Source organism: Hyla sarda, chromosome 5, assembly GCF_029499605.1.
Source record: "Hyla sarda isolate aHylSar1 chromosome 5, aHylSar1.hap1, whole genome shotgun sequence".
Lineage (NCBI taxonomy): Eukaryota > Metazoa > Chordata > Amphibia > Anura > Hylidae > Hyla > Hyla sarda.
Window position 1 is genome coordinate 278,031,021 of NC_079193.1, and position 18,687 is coordinate 278,049,707.

General features: G+C 43.1%; 1 protein-coding gene across 1 annotated transcript in view; it reads left to right on the forward strand.

Moving 5' to 3' along the window:
* Positions 1-18,687, forward strand: part of DSG2 (desmoglein 2) — a 54,768-nt gene that overhangs the window by 31,119 nt on the left and 4,962 nt on the right. The window contains exons 6-13 of the mRNA XM_056521775.1: positions 1,104-1,264; positions 2,477-2,614; positions 2,992-3,177; positions 5,307-5,638; positions 14,470-14,612; positions 15,145-15,372; positions 15,615-15,845; positions 16,436-16,557. Of these exons, the coding sequence (XP_056377750.1) occupies positions 1,104-1,264; positions 2,477-2,614; positions 2,992-3,177; positions 5,307-5,638; positions 14,470-14,612; positions 15,145-15,372; positions 15,615-15,845; positions 16,436-16,557 (1,541 nt within the window). The remainder of the gene's footprint in view (positions 1-1,103; positions 1,265-2,476; positions 2,615-2,991; positions 3,178-5,306; positions 5,639-14,469; positions 14,613-15,144; positions 15,373-15,614; positions 15,846-16,435; positions 16,558-18,687) is intronic.

Sequence of the window (18,687 nt, forward strand, 5' to 3'; positions counted from 1 at the left end):
AAAGCTCGCGCTCCCGTATGTTACCGTATGCGCTCCCGTATGTCATTCATTTCAATGAGCCGACCGGAGTGAAACGTTCGGTCCGGTCGGCTCATTTTTGCGCCGTATGCGCTTTTACAACCGGACCTAAAACTGTGGTCAACCACATCACTCACATCACACCCCATGGCGCACCACACTTACATGACAGTGCGCTGAGCCTATCACTGGCTGAGGCGGGACATCGCTGCGGCCAGCGATACGCTGACTGCAGTGTGAAATTCTGAGGATAAGTAGGGAGCCGAGCTGCGTCGGAGGAACAGGACACCGATACCGGCACAACTGGGTAACTAGGAAGGTGAGTAAAAGTTTTTTTTTTTTTTTTTTTTTTAGTTTATGCATCCCGGGCACAGGGAAAGTTACGTTTTGCACCACATTTCTCCTTTTAACTTTCTGTTACCAGTTGATTTGAAAAAATGTTTTTCCCCCCGGAGTACCCCTTTAGGGTGCGTTCACACGTACCTGTGACCTGCGCAAATTTGATGCACAGATTTTGTAACTGCCGATTAGAAGCTGTGCTCAGTCATTTAGTTTACATTGAAATCTGCAGCAGAAAATCCTGTGCATCAAATCTGCGTACATGTGAAAGAATCCTTAAATGTTATTGCAGATCATTTGATTTAAGCCAATGAGATGAGCTCCAATACAAGATATAACCACTACTGTCACTAATGCAGCTTCTGGTAGGTAGACACATGAGTATAAAGTTAAGGGCATTAAATTGTTTGGTGACTGGTTCACCTTCCTTTATGTAACCTACCAAATGTTTAAAACATGGCTTGCCCATTGTGTCAACAAAACACTTTCTGCCATTTGTCTCAACACCATTCCTTATAGTATGTAAGCTCTTGCGGACAGGGTCGTCACTCCTCCGGTTTGAATATTTGGTGTGCATAAATGTCTGATGTCTGATTGTCTTTATTTGTACCATGAAAATTGTAAAGTGCTGCAGGATTTGTTGGCACTAAATAAAACATCAACGATAATGTTTATTTATAAATATATGTAACTCAGTGGAAAAATTATACCTGGATACAAATATATATATTTTTACCTTTTCACAGACAGCCTTGTTATGGTCCTAAATGCAACTGACGCAGATGAACAAGATACCATAAATTCTAAACTTGCCTTCAGAATTCTGTCTCAGGAACCAGGGTCATCCGAATTTGTGGTGTATAAGAATGGGGAAATTCGTACAACTGTGGCTACACTTGATAGAGAGGTAATAAAAGTTAATGTAATATTGCACTTATACTTGATAATCATAAATGAGTACCTAAAAAAGGCTTTAGAGTATATTCACACATGTGAAATTTGTTGCAGAAATTTCTGAATGTCTGATTTATCTCTGCAGAATATTTTCTGCATGTGACTATGCTTAAGAGGCAAGAAGTACAGTATCTCTCCCTCAAAACAGGTCAAATTATTGTAGTGTTTTATGATAACTTAAAGGGATGTTCCACTGCTAGAGTTTTTAAAGGGGTCCTCTGGCCTTAAGACATCTTATCCCCATCCAAAGGATAGATTGCGGGGGACCCCAGCAGCGGGACTACCGCAGTCCGTTGGATAGGGGATAAGATGTCTTAGGGCTGGAGTACCCCTTTAATGGGTTTTTCCAGGATCTATACACATTGTTCACATCTGGCCACTGCAGCTCTCCTGAACAGAAATGTTTTTTTTCTGTCTTTGTAAAACATTACAGGGTAAAGTAAAGGCCACCTGTAAAAAGTACAATTTGTGCTGTAACAAATAATCCCTCAGATGACTCCCAGTAGACATAGAAAAACATTATGGTTCTTAGATGGTAAAGATGAAAGAATTGTAAACCAAAAATCAAAATTCAAGAGGTTTGGAGGGGGTTAAAGGGTAACTCTGATACACAACATCTTATTTTATCCCCCTATTTTCCCCCGATTTCCTGCCTGGTGCTCCAGTGTTCTGAACATTTTTGTTCAGAACACCGTCTCTTCTCGTGTCCAGAGCGGCTGTGGTCGACACGCCTCCTCTATCTCCATGGGAGGGCCAGAGATACATCTTGTAGAGATACATGGAGAGGGCATGTTGACCACCTCTTTTTGCGGTGGTCGACAGTCTCCTTGCATGGGGCGGAGATTGCTCTGTGCATGGGGAGAACTGGGGTTCCAGTGTTCGGACCCCCATGATCAGACACTTTTCCCCTATACTGTGGATAGGGGATCAGATGTTGTGCATAATTTTTACCACGATTTTGGTTATTTGCATCAAAAAGACAAGAGGTAATTAGTGGTGTTACAGCTAATTTGCCACAATGTGTGAACACAGCCAAATGTTGAACAGAAATGCAAAGTGATACTATTCTTGTTTTGGATCGAATAAATACCAGTCGTCATTGGCAGCTAGTGGAATTTTGGTTGGAATTTTCATTTATAGTTTGTAATACATTTTTTCCCTTTAGCAACAAAGCAGCTACACCATGGTGGTGGAAGTGAGAGATCGAGATGGAGATCTAAATCAAGGCAGAGCCCAAACAGCTACTGTTAAAATTAAAATAAAGGATGTGAATGACCACATTCCAGTGCTGGAAAAGGAACAGGTATGCTAAGAAAAAGATTGGCTGATTTAATATGATTGCTATGGATTGTTCATGAAGAAGGGATTACGCTTCTGTATAGTATAGACATGCAGGCTATAGTTTCCATGTACAGTAAAACCTCTGTACAGAGGTTTTCAGTTCTTTGTTTATTATTCATTTTTTGAGAAGACCATTCTCTTAGAAGACCCCTTTTTTTGTATAATTTTGGGTAGTTGGCACTGTACAGTATATGCCAAATCTGCACTGCAAAGTATCTTTAATAAGCATAAATTAATGTTGTTTGTTCTTGTTAAATGTAGTTTCTTAAGTGTCTAATTTATTTTTTTAATTAAAAATATATCTATATTCTCTTACGGTCTATCCAATCTCCATTATAGTATGAAGGAGATGTTGAAGAAAACGTTGCCAATGTTGAAATATTACGTATGAAGGTGTTTGATAATGATGAAGAATTCACCGATAACTGGCTTGCTAATTTTACAATAGTGTCAGGCAATGAAGGCAACTTTTTTGAAATTGTAACGGATACTCAAACCAATGAAGGAGTTCTCATGCTGGTGAAGGTAATATGAGCTGAGTATATAACCTACTGCTCTTTATGAGATACCAAAAGAAAAAATTCCCACACAGTAGGTCCTACGCCACAAGACATAGAATAATTCATAAAGAAAAAGGCGTCAAACAGGACATAAATACCACAAAGTATACTTTATTAACATGAAAAAATGACAAGACATTTAAGATAATTTAAAAGAATACATATATAGTAGTAAACATGAATCCAAAAAGTGCTGAGAGAGAAAAACGGGGGCTATGCTTGTCTGCCAGGGGAAGAGTTAAATAAATAGTGCACAGTAAGTATTGACTCCCGTGGATTAATGAGGGAGGCTACGGCTCAAAGGTTGTGGATTAGATATTAGAGTCGGATCCAGCAAATATGCTCGGGTCGCAAGTAAGTACGGAAAATCAAAGAGCAGATAGGGGAGCCTCAGGGGATCAATAACGCATTATAGGTAGGACAAACCCTGAACTAGACAGAAATAACGAAATACTTTACCAAGTGGAGCAAGGAGTACAGTGCTACAGCCACCCGCCACCCAACGTTTCACCAATGAAGGCTTCTTCCCGGAAGAAGCCTTCATTGGTGAAACGTTGGGTGACGGGTGGCTGTAGCACTGTACTCCTTGCTCCACTTGGTAAAGTATTTCGTTATTTCTGTCTAGTTCAGGGTTTGTCCTACCTATAATGCGTTATTGATCCCCTGAGGCTCCCCTATCTGCTCTTTGATTTTCCGTACTTACTTGCGATCCGAGCATATTTGCTGGATCCGACTCTAATATCTAATCCACAACCTTTGAGCCGTAGCCTCCCTCATTAATCCACGGGAGTCAATACTTATTGTGCACTATTTATTTAACTCTTCCCCTGGCAGACAAGCATAGCCCCCGTTTTTCTCTCTCAGCACTTTTTGGATTCATGTTTACTACTATATATGTAGTCTTTTAAATTATCTTAAATGTCTTGTCATTTTTTCATGTTAATAAAGTATACTTTGTGGTATTTATGTCCTGTTTGACGCCTTTTTCTTTATGAATTATTCTACTGCTCTTTATGTAGCTTTACTGGATAGCTTGAAAGGAATCGGTCAGCTGCAATTCATGGTCAAAACTGGTGACACGGTTAGTGAATAGGACAAGGAGACACATGATACCCTTCATATATCTGTCTGTGCTTGTTACAGAAACAAGCTTTTATTCTCTGTACTAAGTGTCAAAGAGGCATTCGCTCTTTCTTGCTTCCCCTCCCTTCTCTGTCTCTGTTTGATTGGCAATCAGCTGGAAGCCAAACCCTGACATTCAATCTAACAAGGACAGGGAGCGAGGAGGCCTTTGTGTCCTTAGTACTTTAGACTCCTTAAAACTGCACTTCCCAGATTGGGGCAGAGAAAGCAAACCAGGTCAGATCTGCCATTCTCTTACATGGTTAGTAAAATAGTAGAAGGCCATGGAAATCATTTACTGTCTTCCCAAATATACACACAAAAAAAAAATATATATATATATATATATATATATATATATATATATATATATAAAATTATAATATATATATGAGAATTTAATACATAATTATTAGTTTTTCTGTGTTCTTGCATGAAACCTTTTAAGGATTTGTGGACGCTCAATAAATGTGTATGTGCGGGAAGTGGTCCAAACGTAGTCACTGGTCGACTATGTTCCAATAAAAAAACCTGAATGGGGCCTGCTGCAGTGTGGCATGGTTTAAATGGGCATCACTTTTTTTTTTCTCTCAATGAAGCCAACATTTTTCTATAAGATACTGAATGCAGGGTGAACCTAGACATACACTTCTCCCAAATGAGAATTTGCTACAATTATCTCCAGGCTAGGCAACTCCCTGTATTCTCGAACATTTTAGCTAAAACAATATAATTGTGAAGGAAAAAATAGATCCTTGGAGTGTAACAAGAATGTTTGTTTACTTCCCCACCATTTTGAAAACGTAAACTTAAACTTTTAATTTCACTATGGCTTGGCTCTATGAGGGGAATTCATCATATCCTGTACCCTCTTTTTTTCTGTCCAAATTTGATGCAGAAAACGTCGGTCAGTTTTGTGTGACTTTTTGCTAAATTACCCCCTGTAAAACAATGTTATGCTTTCTTTTTCAGGAAGCAGATTATGAATTCATGCAGTCTGCTGAACTAAGTGTTGTTGTTTCAAACCGAGCCGAATATCACAGCTCCATTAAGTATCAGATGAGCGGTGGAGGAGGGGCAGGAGGAGCAATGGGAGGAGGTGGTGGAGGAGGAGGAGGAGGAGGTGGTGGTGGCGGAAAAGCTATCCCCATAAAAGTGAAGGTGAAGAATGTGCGAGAGGGTCCTGTGTTCAAGCCTAGGAAGAAGATTCTTACTGTTCCTGAAGGAAAAACTGTAATAAATAAAATCATTGGATCCTATAAAGCCTATGACGCAGACACGGGGAAAGTTGCTGATAAAGTCAAGTAAGTTGTTGTTTTTAACCTGAAAATATAAACGTCTACTTTGTTTAAAACAGGCAGGCAATACAATACCTGCTTTTTCAACTTTTGGTACAAGAAGCCAATTTCAGCTTCCAAATTTTCAGCCCAACCAAGCCCAGACATCCCCTGTATTGATTCATCTTTATTGCAGGACGATTTGCCATTCACTTGTCATCTATATCTACGGATGACTAGTTAGTTTTTCTATTAATGAGATTGGTTTATATGTTGCAGATTTGTATACAGGTCCATATTTTCTCCAACGGACGTTTTAATATATGGAGCAAGTTATATAGAGTATTAAGTTACTTGCGCCATATTGTTATGTTTTTGTGGAGCCACATTTATGTGATCCAGGGTTCATATTCATACGATTAGTTTTGCCACAAAGGCCTTGTGAGCAAGACTACTTTTTATGGGTTTGTATGTATTTTATGAATTGTTGTTCTGTTTTTTTAATTAAATCATTTATATTTTTTGTACTATTAGTATAGTATTGATCTTTTATTATCCATTGTGCATCAGATCTATTGATCTGTTGGTAGACTGAGGACTGTTAATCCTATTTTACTAAAGCACATAATGCAAAATCTGAGGTTCATAGGTTCCATAGAGGCCTAAAAAATATACTGTGTTTAAATAAATAAAAAAAAGACAAAAAAAAGCCGGCACTGCAAATCCTGAAGTATTTCTGAGCAAAAAGATTAGACACATGGTTTGGGAAGCAACTGTGTATAGGTGGTGCACTGCTATTCAAGGCAACATGTCATCAAAGAAACAGTAGAAAATATAGTGGCACTCACCATAATCTGTTAAAAATTCTTATCTTTATTTCCGAAAGATTACATAGAAAAGGCCGATTTGGACTTGAAGAAGTGCCTTGCAGCATAAAACATATGTTACTCCAGCCCGTGGGGTCCGGAGGAGCGGTGGGGTGGCCTGGGAGGGTTAGGGAGTCGGGTTGCTGTGGCTTTATTTTGGGGAGGGAGGGGGGTGGGGGTGTTCATTTCGGGTCCGGAGGAGCAGAGGGGCAGGTTTTATTTGGGGTCCAGAGGCAGAGTGTGTATGTATGATGTGGGTGTATGTATGGTGTGTATGTACTGTATGTATGATGTATGATGTATGTGTATGAATGATGTGTGTAAGCAACATGTATGTATGTATGATGTGTTGAGATGTGTGTAAGCTAGAAGGATGTATGTATGATGTGTGGAGATGTATTATGCAGGGAATCTGCAGGCGGCGGGTGTGTATATGATGTGTTATGTATGGTGTGTGTATGTATTATGCATGTGGGGGGTGGAGGCGGCGTGTGTATGTATGGTGTGCTGTATGTATGATGTATGAATGTGTGTGTATGTACTGGATTTATGAATGGTGTGTGTATGAATGATAGATGTGTGTAAGCAAGATGTATGTATGTATGTATGATGAGGGAGATCCGGAGGTGGCAGGTGTATGTATGTAGTGTGTGTGTGTGTGTGTGTGTGTGGGTGGGGGGGTGGGGGTGCCGGGCGTGTTTGCTAGATGTGTGTATGTTTGCTAGATGTGTGTGTGTGTGTGTGTGTGTGTATTTGTGATCTATGTATTTTATGTATGTATGATAGATGTGTGTAAGCTAGATGGATGTATCTATGATGTGTGGATGTACGTGTATGTGTGATGGATGTTTGTATGATGTACGTATGAATGATAGGTGTGTGTATTATGATAGATGGGTGTATGATGTGCATATGTATCATACATACATCTATCATACACGCAGATATCATAACCATACATCTACCATACATACACCAGTCTCATACACATACTACAGGAGGTGATTGGGTATGGGTCAGACTTTGGGGTCTGGAGAGTTGGGAAGGAGAGCCTAGAGCGGAATTCTGGGGTCTGGGGAGGGGGCAGAGGAGCCTGGAGAGGACTTGGTGGTCTAGGGAGGGGGGGAAGAGGAGCACATAGGAGGACTTATGGGTCTGGGGGGGTAAGGGGGTTAGAACAGAGGAGCCAGGAGGAGGACAGAGGGGTATGGAGGAGGACAGGTGTGATTCAGCTAAGCTGAGAAGAAACAGTGTGTGACAGTATTAGTATTATTATTATGGAGGGATTATTATATTTGGAAGGTACAGTGTGTGGCAGGGTTATATTCAGAGGGTACAGCGTATAGCATGGTTATTTTTGAGGGTTTATATTCAGTGGCACAGTGTTTGGAAGTATTATATTCGGGTACAGTGGGTGGCAGTATTGCGTTCATGGGCACAGCGTGGCAGTATTATATTCAGAGGGTATGGTGTGTGGTAGTATATTCATAGAGTACATTATGTGGCAGTATTATATTCAGAGAGCACAGTGTGTGGCAGTATTACATTCAGGGATACAGTGTGTGGCAGGATTATATTCATGGGGAACAGTAAATGGTAATATTATATTCGGGGGAACAGTAGGTGGCAGTATTATATTCAGGGGCTACAGTAGGTAGCAGTATTCAGGGGGTACAGTGGGTGGCAGTATTATATGCAGAAGGTACAGTGAACGGTAGTTTTATATTCGGGGGATACAGTGTGTGGAAGAATTATATTCAGGGGGAACAGCAGGTGGCAATATTATATTCAGGGGGTACAGCAGGAGGCAGTATATTCAGAGAGCACAGTGCGTGGCAGTATTATATTCAGGGGGTACAGTAGGTGGCAGCATTATATTCAGGGGGTACAGTGGGTGGCAGTAGTATATGCAGGAGGTACAGTGTATGGTAGTTTTATATTCAGGGGATACGGTGTGTGGAAGTATTCAGGGAGAACAGTAGGTGGCAATATTCAGAGGGTACAGTAGGAGGCAGTATTCAGGTGGTACAGTAGGTGGCATTATATTCAGGGGATGCAGTGGGTGGCAGTATAATATTCAAGGGGTACAGTGGATGATAGTTTTATATTCAGGGGATAAAGTGGGTGGCAGTATTCAGGGGGTACAGTATTTAGCAGAATAATGATTGTCAGTAGATCCTCATCCTCTGTATAAAGACAAAGTGAGAGCCTATGATGTCCGGGTGTCAGACAGTAGATGAAGCTGGAAGAAGTCCTGACATCTGGACCAGATGGAGAAGAAAAGACAACAGGGAAGATGTCACTCAGGTTACTGATATCATTGTGTATTCTCCTGACTGTCCCATCAGCTGGAGTTACTGCAGTCAGTTCCACAGTGATGATGGGTGGCTCTGTACCCTAATCCAGGGGTAGGCAACCTTTTAGTAGTGCTGTGCCCAAATTTTTTTTCGAAGACGCTTGGTGTGCCGGCAACATGGGTGTGGCTTGTCACAGGGTGGGTTTTTTGAAGAATTGTCCCTATATATTGTTCTCGCTGTAAGGACCTTACAGTGAGAAAAACGATTTTAACTCAGAACTGTATAATACAAACCCCAGAATCAGTCCACACCACAATACAGACCCCAAAATCACCACCTGCCATAATACAGACCCTCAGAATCACCAGTCACCATAATACAAACCCCAGAATCACCACCCACCATAATACAGACCCCACTATAATACAGACCCCAGAATCACTACCCACTATAATACAGACCCCAGAATCCCCACCCACCATAATACAGACTCCAGAATCACCACCCACCATAATACAGACCCCAGAATCAGTCCCCACCATAATACAGACCCCAGAATCGGTCCCCACCATAATACAGACCCCAGAATCCCCACCCACCATAATACAGACTCCAGAATCACCACCCATCATAATACAGACCCCAGAATCAGTCCCCACCATAATACAGACCCCAGAATCTGTCCCCATAATAATACAGACCCCAGAATCGGTCCCCACCATAATACAGACCCCAGAATCGGTCCCCACCATAATACACACCCCAGAATCACCACCCACCATAATACAGACCCCAGAATCACCACCCACCATAATACAGACCCCAGAATCACCACCCACCATAATACACACCCCAGAAGCACTACCCACCATAATACACACCCCAGAATCACCACCCACCATAATACAGACGCCAGAATCAGACCCCACCATAATACAAACCCCAGAATACACTACCCACCATAATACAGATTTTCAAAATCGTACTTTTTCAGGGCCCAGTTCAGGCGAAGTGGATTTTAAGGGTCTTCATATTAGAAATACCCCATAAATGACCCCATTATAAAAACTGCACCCCCCAAAGTATTCAAAATGACATTCAGTAAGTGTTTTAACCCTTTAGGTGTTTCACAGGAATAGCAGCAAAGTGAAGGAGAAAATTCTAAATCTTCATTTTTTACACTCGCATGTTCTTGTAGACCCAATTTTTTTATTTTTACAAGGGGTAAAAGGAGAGAAATCACCCTAAAATTTGTAACCCAATTTCCCTCGAGTAAAGAAATACCTCATATGCGTATGTAAATTGTTCGGCGGGCGCAGTAGAGGGCTCAGAAGGGAAGGAGCGACAATGGGATTTTGGAGAGTGAGTTTTTCTGAAAGGGTTTTTGGGGGGCATGTCCCATTTAGGAAGCCCCTATGGTGCAAGAACAGTGGACCCCCCCACATGTGACCCCATTTTGGAAACTACACCCCTCCTGGAATTTAATAAGGGGTGCAGTGAGCATTTACACCCCACTGGCGTTTGACAGATATTTGAAACAGTGGACTGTGCAAATGAAAAATTTTATTTTTCATTTTCACAGACCACTGTTCCAAAAATCTGTCATACGCCAGTGGGGTGTAAATTCTCACTGCACCCCTTATTACATTCCATGAGGGGTGTAGTTTCCAAAATGGGGTCACATATGGATATTTATTGTTTTGCGTTTGTCAGAACTGCTGTAACAATCAGCCACCCCTGTGCAAATCACCTCAAATGTACATGGTGCACTCTCCCTTCTGGGCCTTATTGTGCGCCCCCAGAGCACTTTGCGCCCACGTATGGGATATCTCCGTACTCGGGAGAAATTGCATTACAAATTTAGAGGGTCTTTTTTCCCTTTTACCTCTTGTGAAAATGAAAAGTATAGGGCAACACCAGCATGTCAGTGTAAAAAATTTATTTTTTTACACTAACATGCTGGTGTAGACCCCAACTTCACCTTTTCATAAGGGGTTAAAGAAGAAAAAGCCCGCAAAAATTTGTAAGGCAATTTCTCCCGAGTACGGCGATACCACATATGTGTCCCAAAACTGTTGCCCTGAAATCCGACAGGGCTCCAAAGTGAGAGAGCGCCATGCGCATTTGAGGCCTAAATTAGGGATTTGCATAGGGGTATTCTATGCCAATGATTCCCAAACAGGGTGCCTCCAGCTGTTGCAAAACTCCCAGCATGCCTGGACAGTCAATGGCTGTCCGGCAATACTGGGAGTTGTTATTTTGCAACAGCTGGAGGCTCCATTTTGGAAACAGTAGCGTACCAGACGTTTTTCATTTTTTTGGGGGAGGGGGGCTGTGTAGGGGTATGTGTATATGTAGTGTTTTTTACTTTTTATTTTAGGTTAGTGTAAGTGTAGTGTAGTGTTTTTAGGGTACAGTCACATGGGCAGAGGTTCACAGCAAGTTTGCCGCTGGAAGTTTGAGCTGCAGCGCAAAATTTGCGCCATCTCAAACTTGCAGCACTCACTGTAAACCTCCGCCCATGTGAGTGTACCCTGTACATTCACATTGGGGGGAGGGGGCAAACATCCAGCTGTTGCAAACTCCGAGCATTCCCTTTGGCTGTCCGTGCATGCTGGGAGTTGTAGTTTTGCAACAGCTGTAGGCACACTGGTTTGGAAACACTAAGTTAAGTAATAAACTTTCAAGTGTTTTGCAACCAAACTTAGTGTTTCCAAACCAGTGTGCCTCCAGCTGTTGCCAAACTACAACTCCCAGCATGCATGGTCTGTCAGTGCATGCTGGGAGTTATAGTTTTGCAACAATTGCAACAGCTGGAGGCACTGAGGTAGGAAATGGACAATGTTTCCCAACTAGTGTGCCTCCAGTTTGTTGCAAAGCTACAACTCCCAGCATGCCCAGACTGCCCAGGCATGCTGGAAGTTGTAGTTCGGCAATATCCGAAGGATCAGATGTTGCCGAACTACAACTTCCAGCATGCTTGGGCAGTCTGGGCATGCTGGGAGTTGTAGTTTTGCAACATCTGGAGGTCCACAGTTTGGAGACCACTGTATAATGGTCTCCAATCTGTGCTCTTCCAGATGTTAGAGAACTACAACTCCCAGCATGCCTGGACAGACTGAGCATGCTGAGATTTGTAGTTTTGCAACATCTGGAAGAGCACATATTGGAGACCATTATACAGTGGTCCCAAACTGTGGACCTCCAGATGTTGCAAAACTACAACTCCCAGCATGCCCAGAAAGCCAAAGGCTGTCTGGGCATACTGGGAGTTTCAGTTTTGAAACCCCCAGAGGCAGCAGTGAGATCGCTTTACGGCGATCTCACTGCTGCCAATGAAGATGCCGCCTTCTGCCGGAAACTCACCTCCGGGACGCACCACCGCCGGGACCGCTCGTGCCGGGACCGCTCGGGACACCGAATGGCCGGGTAAGTGACGCCGGGGGACGGGTCAGGGACACTTAGCAGAGCGGTGTATGTCCCGAATCCCCGTGATCGGGACTCACACACCGCGCTGCTATCAGCTAGTCAGATTTGACTAGCTGATAGCAGCGATCGCTGGGGGGGGTGGGGGATGAAACCCCCCGTGGTCGCATGGTAAGATGGCTAGCTATCAGTGATAACCACCATCTTACCGGGCGCTGCGGGATGACACGAGTAGCGGCAAAAATGTTCATGACGTACCTGTATGTCATGGATCGAGAACCCCTTCCCACTCATGACGTACAGGTATGTCATAGGTCGGGAAGGGGTTAACTGAATCACAATTCACATATTTTATGGTCGGCGTCATCCTCTTTCCTTCTGTTCTCAATCTGGCTCAGATGAACATTCTTACAGCAGAAAACCCATCACTGCAGCATCTGCAAGACAAACGTCTTAGTTTCTGCATTTTTCCAGTGAAGTCCCCAGAAGTGCAGAATTCAGTGGAGTTTATTACATTCCGAACACTGTTACAGAGCAGGCTGCATTTCAGCGACCTGTCTTCGCCTTTGTCAAGCACTAGAAGCGACGAATCGTAGCCTGCTCTGTAACACTGTTTGGAATGGAATAAACTCCACTGAATTGCACTTTATATTTAGGTGTGCTGCGATTTTCCTTGGATATAGGTAGCTAGCTAGGTTGGTAGGCAGCCAACTAGTTAGGTAGCTATGGAGGTTCATAGGTAGGTAGCAAGGTAGCTAAGTTGGTAGCCAGGTAGGTAAGTGGTAAGGTTGGAAGCCAGGTAGGGAAGTAGCTAGGCAGGTAATTAGGTAGGTTTAAGGTAGGGTAATAGCCTGGCAGGTAACTAGGTAGGTAACCAGGTAGGGAAATAGCCAGGCAGGTAACTAGGTAGGTTGCCAGGTAGGTAAGTAGCCAAGCAGGTAATTGGCTAGGTAGCCAGGTAGGGAGGTAACCAGTGCTTCTCCACATCATCACACCCCCCCCCTCACCTGCACACACCCCACATTTCCTCCAAATCATCACCCCCCCCTCTCATCTACACCCCCCTTCACCTCCTTCACATCATCGCCCCCCTCTCATCTACACCCCCTTCACCTCCTTCACATCATCACCCCCCTCTCACCTGCACGCACACCCCTCACCTCCACATCATCACCCCCTCTCACCTGCACCCCCCCCTCACCTCCTCCACATCATCACCCCCCCCTCTCACCTCCTCCTCATTATCATCCCCCCTCTCCATCATCACCCCCCTCTCACCTTTTCCACAAAAAAAAACACTTTTACTCACCTATACGCAGGCAGAGATCTCATCAGCAGCACAGGCTGGCTGCGTTCTTCTCCCGCTATAGTGCAGGCGCCAATGAGTGACGTCATCGGCGCCTACACTGAATGGGGGCAGAGTTCACAGGTCTCCTCTCAGTGAAGCCGCAGGTCCTGTGGCTCACACTGTGAGGAGGCTTTAGCTGTGTGCGCGTGTCTTAAAGTGGCGCTAGCTCACCTGGAGATCCGGGACAAGTGTCCTTGATCGTCATTAGAGGAGTGAGCACCTCTCTGCCCGGAGCCAGCCCCGCGTGCCGCTCGAAAGCACCCTGTGTGCCACTCATGGCAACCCCTGCCCTAATCTGTGGCTCTCCATCTGTTGCAAATCTACAACTCCTATAATGCCTGAGAATTATAGCTTTACAACAACTGGAACCAAGGTGATATGTGGGGGTCTCAGCAGTTGGACCCCCACTAGAAAAATGGGCTGCTTATTCTTAAATGCCTGGGCCTATGTTTTGTCTGTCTGGCCCTGCCTGTTAGTCACTTATATAGTTGCTTATTCTCCTGACTGTCCCATCAGTGCTGTAGTCACTGATATCTTTGTGCTGCAGAGTAAGGGGTCGTCCGGGATTGGGGAAGCGGGTCGTCAGGTGGTAGGGGGGCCCTGGGCAAATTTTTGCACCGGGCCCTGTGGTTTCTAGCTATGCCCCTGCCTCCAGCCATGTCCTAAATCTGCCTTTTCTCTGGACTGTTTTGGAAATAAAGATGATAATTTTTAACAGATTATGGGAAGTGCCACTAGATTTCCTACTGTTTCTTTGTAATATAATGTCTACTGACACAAGCCTTATGCTCAAATGTAATATTCTGCTAGATCTGCTGCCTGATTCTGCAGTCAGAATGTCATGAGCTTTGTATTATGCAAACAATACTTTGTGTATACATACATGTGGTTTACTTAAATGTTGATATTATTTTGTAACAGGTATGCAAAAGAATTTGATCCGGATAACTGGTTCATGATTGATTCAACTACAGCTGAAATTAAACTTATTAAAGTTCCTGATCGGGAATCCATATATGTAGTCAATGGAACTTATATAGCCAAAGTCTTGGCTATTAGTGAAGGTAAGTGTCTTTTCCCAAACAACACTTTCTACATAATTTCTTCTAAGTATATGGGGGCAGATTTATTAGTTATAGTGTAAGTTTGCACTAAATTGCGCACACAAAATGATATATTTGGCACAACTTGCTTGATATGCTACGCATCTTTCTTTTTATGACTTTACACCAATATTTTGTTCATAAAATGATTGTAAAAAAAAATTTGAAAAACGTACATGATCCTAAGTATTTTGGTGTAATTTTCAGAATTAATCCGTAGACTCCCATGCACTCATCATATGCTGGTTGGTATAGACTGGCATTTTTGTATACATAGGGACACAGTAAAAAAACGTGGCATAGTGTTTATCAACCCTAAATGCAGTGAAAAGGGGATCTGCGCAGAGCTTTATTGTAGTTCTACATTATTGATGGTTCTGTACATGTATATGGAGCCTATCACCTATGTAAAGAGCAATTATCCTCCTTATTGCATATAAATATTGCATGCTTCTAGGATTATATCCCTAATACTTTATTTTTTTCCCTCTAGATATTCCAGGAAAAACTGCTACTGGAACTATAGCTATAGAGGTGGAAGATGAGAATGATAACTGTCCCCTTTTAGTGAATCCAATGCAGACAGTCTGTAGTAATGCACCGTTTATTAACTTGACAGCCGTGGATACGGATGGATTTCCCAATGGTGCTCCACTAAAATTTATGGTTGCGGATGAACCTCCTGGGAATGCCAAGATGTGGTCTATTGGACAAACTGATGGTAAGAAACAATTTCTTTGCTTTTGTTATCTTTATCGTGCTTGTTGTCTGAGGCTCCGCTGAAACCAGTAACCATTTGAAGCCAGGTCAGTTTTTTTTTTTTTACTGGCAGTGTCCCGAACTGGCAGACATCATACTTTACTGACCTGTCTGACATCACATTAACAGGTTTTTGTGACATCTGCTCTGTGGGTACATGTGATAATCTCGCTTCAAATATTCTATTTATTTTTGTTTATCAAGCCTCTAGTGCCCAACTGATTCCAAAAGAGCTTTGGGAGGGTTCACATCAAGTAAAAGTTGTGATAACTGACAACCAAGGATTAAGTTGTCCAGAAAAACAAGTATTGAAACTGACCGTTTGCACCTGTAATGATGCTGGTTATGCCTGTAGTGAGAGGATGACTAGCAATTCTGCAGCCCTGGGAGGTGGGGCGATTGCTCTTATGATACTTGCCTGTCTGCTATTACTATGTAAGTATACAAGGGTATGGTGATTTTTATTTTATTTTTTTTTTTTCCGTTTTTTGTCAATAGTGTGACATGTTAAATTATTGAATTTGTTAATTCACAAGATATGGCAAAAAGGCTTGATAGGTGTTGGTCCCCCCTCTGGCATCCTCGCCTATCAAGGAAATGAGGGTATGTTGACCCACATTTACTAATGCCCAGGCACTTCATTGTGTTTGGCATTTACTTCTTGTGCACAATAAAGGTGGGCTGCCGCTGTATAAGTGACTGTTTCTCACAGACAATGTCAGTGCCCCTTTCATGCAGTGAGAGTGAAGCAGGGAAGAATATTCATGACCAGGGAGGTGACATCGGCCGGGTGGGAGGTAGTATTGCTCACACAGCAGCAGTCCACCTCCATTACACGGAAGAAGTAATTACTGTATATGCAACAAGATGTATTTCACATAGTCACCCGCACTATCTACCTGTATGTTCAAGTTAGTGCGGGTGACTTTGTGGTCAGATTCTCTTTTAAGGAGTTTTTTTTTTTTTATCACATATTATGTAAAAACTTATAACAGGAAATATTTTTTTTGTGTATGTTTCACCAGTGGTGCCACTCTTGTTGCTTTTATGTTCCTGTGGCTCAGGATCAAAGGGATTTTTGGCTGTCGATGGCCCCGAGCAGTCCATGCTCATACACAACAAAGAAGGTCCGGAACCTGTGGATACAGTGAGTATTATTTCATGTGCATAAACTCCAGGGGGGGAGATTTATCATTATGTGTCTATTGTAGACACAGTTTTACCCCTTTACACTGCTTGCAGTTTTTCTTGCATTTTTGCTGGTGTGTGGCAACAAAAAAATGTACTAAACTTTTTGTTGTTTTTTTTTCTTCGAAATTCAGAGCTTCCCTCTCCCAGCGGCGATTATGAATTATTACAGTGTATATAGAAGCCGGCGGCAGCGCAGTGTAGCTGCATGTACCGCCGGCTTTTTACCTTAAATGTGGATCGCAGCAGATCATTCTCTGGAGATCTGTTGCGATCCGCTTTTATTAACTATAAAAACCGGCGGTACATGTGTCTACACTGCGCTGCCGTCGACTTCTATATACACTGTCATAATTCATAATCCCTGCCGGAACATGGGAGCTCTGATTGGTGGATAGCTATTGACCAATCAGAGCTCCTCTCTCCTGGCAGCGGGGATTATGAATTATGACAGTGTATATAGAAGCCATGACAGCGCAGTGTAGCCGCATGTACTGCCGGTATGTTATCTAAATAAATGCGGATCGCGGCGGGTCTCTGCAGAATGACCCGGTGCGATCTGCACCTCAGCCCCTGGACTACAACTTCCATCATAGGCAGAGTTTGTCCATGATGGGAGTAGTAGTCCTAAAAGTCCCGCAGCCGGGGGATGTGCAAGTGCCATCCCTCAGCAGGACTGCGGTACTACAACTACTCCCATCATGGGACAGACTCAGTCCCATGAGTGGAGTAGTAGTCCAAGGGCAGAGGGGCAGATCTCTCTCCTGCGATCCGCATTTATTAACTATACAAGCCGGCGGTACATGTGTCTACACTGCGCTGCCGCGGGCTCCTGTATACAGTTCTTATAATTGACCAATCAGAGCTCCTGTATTCTGGCGGCGGGGATTATGAATTATGACAGTGTGTACAGGAGCGGCGGGAAGCGCAGTGTAGCCGCATGTACCGCCGGCTTGTATAGTTAATAAATATGGATCGCAGCGGGCCTCTGAATAATGACCTGCTGCGATCTGCACCTCAGCCCCTGGACCACAACTCCCATCATTGGCAGAGTCTGTCCATGATGGGAGTAGCAGTCCTTACTGTGTCAAACTAGACACTTTGGTAAGTGTCCTCCGAGGTGGTGTATATTTGCGCAAGAAAATGCTGTTTTCACATTTCTTTGCGCAAAAAAAAAAAACGCAATTAGTAAATTCGATTCTACAGTAGAAAGTGCTCTATGGTAAACTTAACCGTAGACAAGGGGAAGAAAAATTCTGTCAAAATTTGCGCAAAAAAACACTTGCACAAATTCTTGCGCAAAAAAATAGACACAAAACAGCTCTATATACAATGATAAATTCCCCCCCCCCCCCCCCCCCCAGGTGGCTATAATGTGTTTAGTAGAATTAAAGAAAAATAATGCCAGTTATGCCATTGCTGCTAATTGCTATTGCTCTAAAACAGGGGTCAAGGCCTAGGAAAAAAAAGTGTGGTAACTCACCCAAGATTTCCACTAAAGGGCTGGTACTGCAATACTCCTGCTAATGGGAATGATGTTACTGCTGTGGAAAAAAGTGCAGGAACTCCGTTTCCATGCGTTCCTGCAGGACTTGAGCCCTGCTCTAAAACCTTTCCTGCTGTGGTGGTAATAATGCTCAGTGAGAATAATTCCATTATGATTCCTTTAGCTTACTCTTGCCAAGATAAGGTCCCCTGATAACCTGCTAGTTTACATACTAGACCAAATCCTTCTGGGCTTCTAGGCGGTGACATCTTGTGCATAACTTCCCCTCTAGAGCAATGGAATAACTTGCACAGATGCGGCTCTAGACTTTCTCAGGCCTCAGGCAAAACTTGGACATGAGGCCCCTATAAACATAATACATTTAAGCGATAATAAAAATAAACTATAATCACTTAGGGTAGAATTATCAAAACCTGTGCAAGAGAAAAATTGACCAGTTGCCCATAGCAACTAATCAGATCACTTATTTTATTTTTCAGAGGCCTTTTCAAAAACGAAAGAAGCAATCTGATTGGTTGCTATGGGCAACTGTCACCTTTTCCTCTGCACAAGCTCTGATAAATCTACCCTTTGGTACTGTGA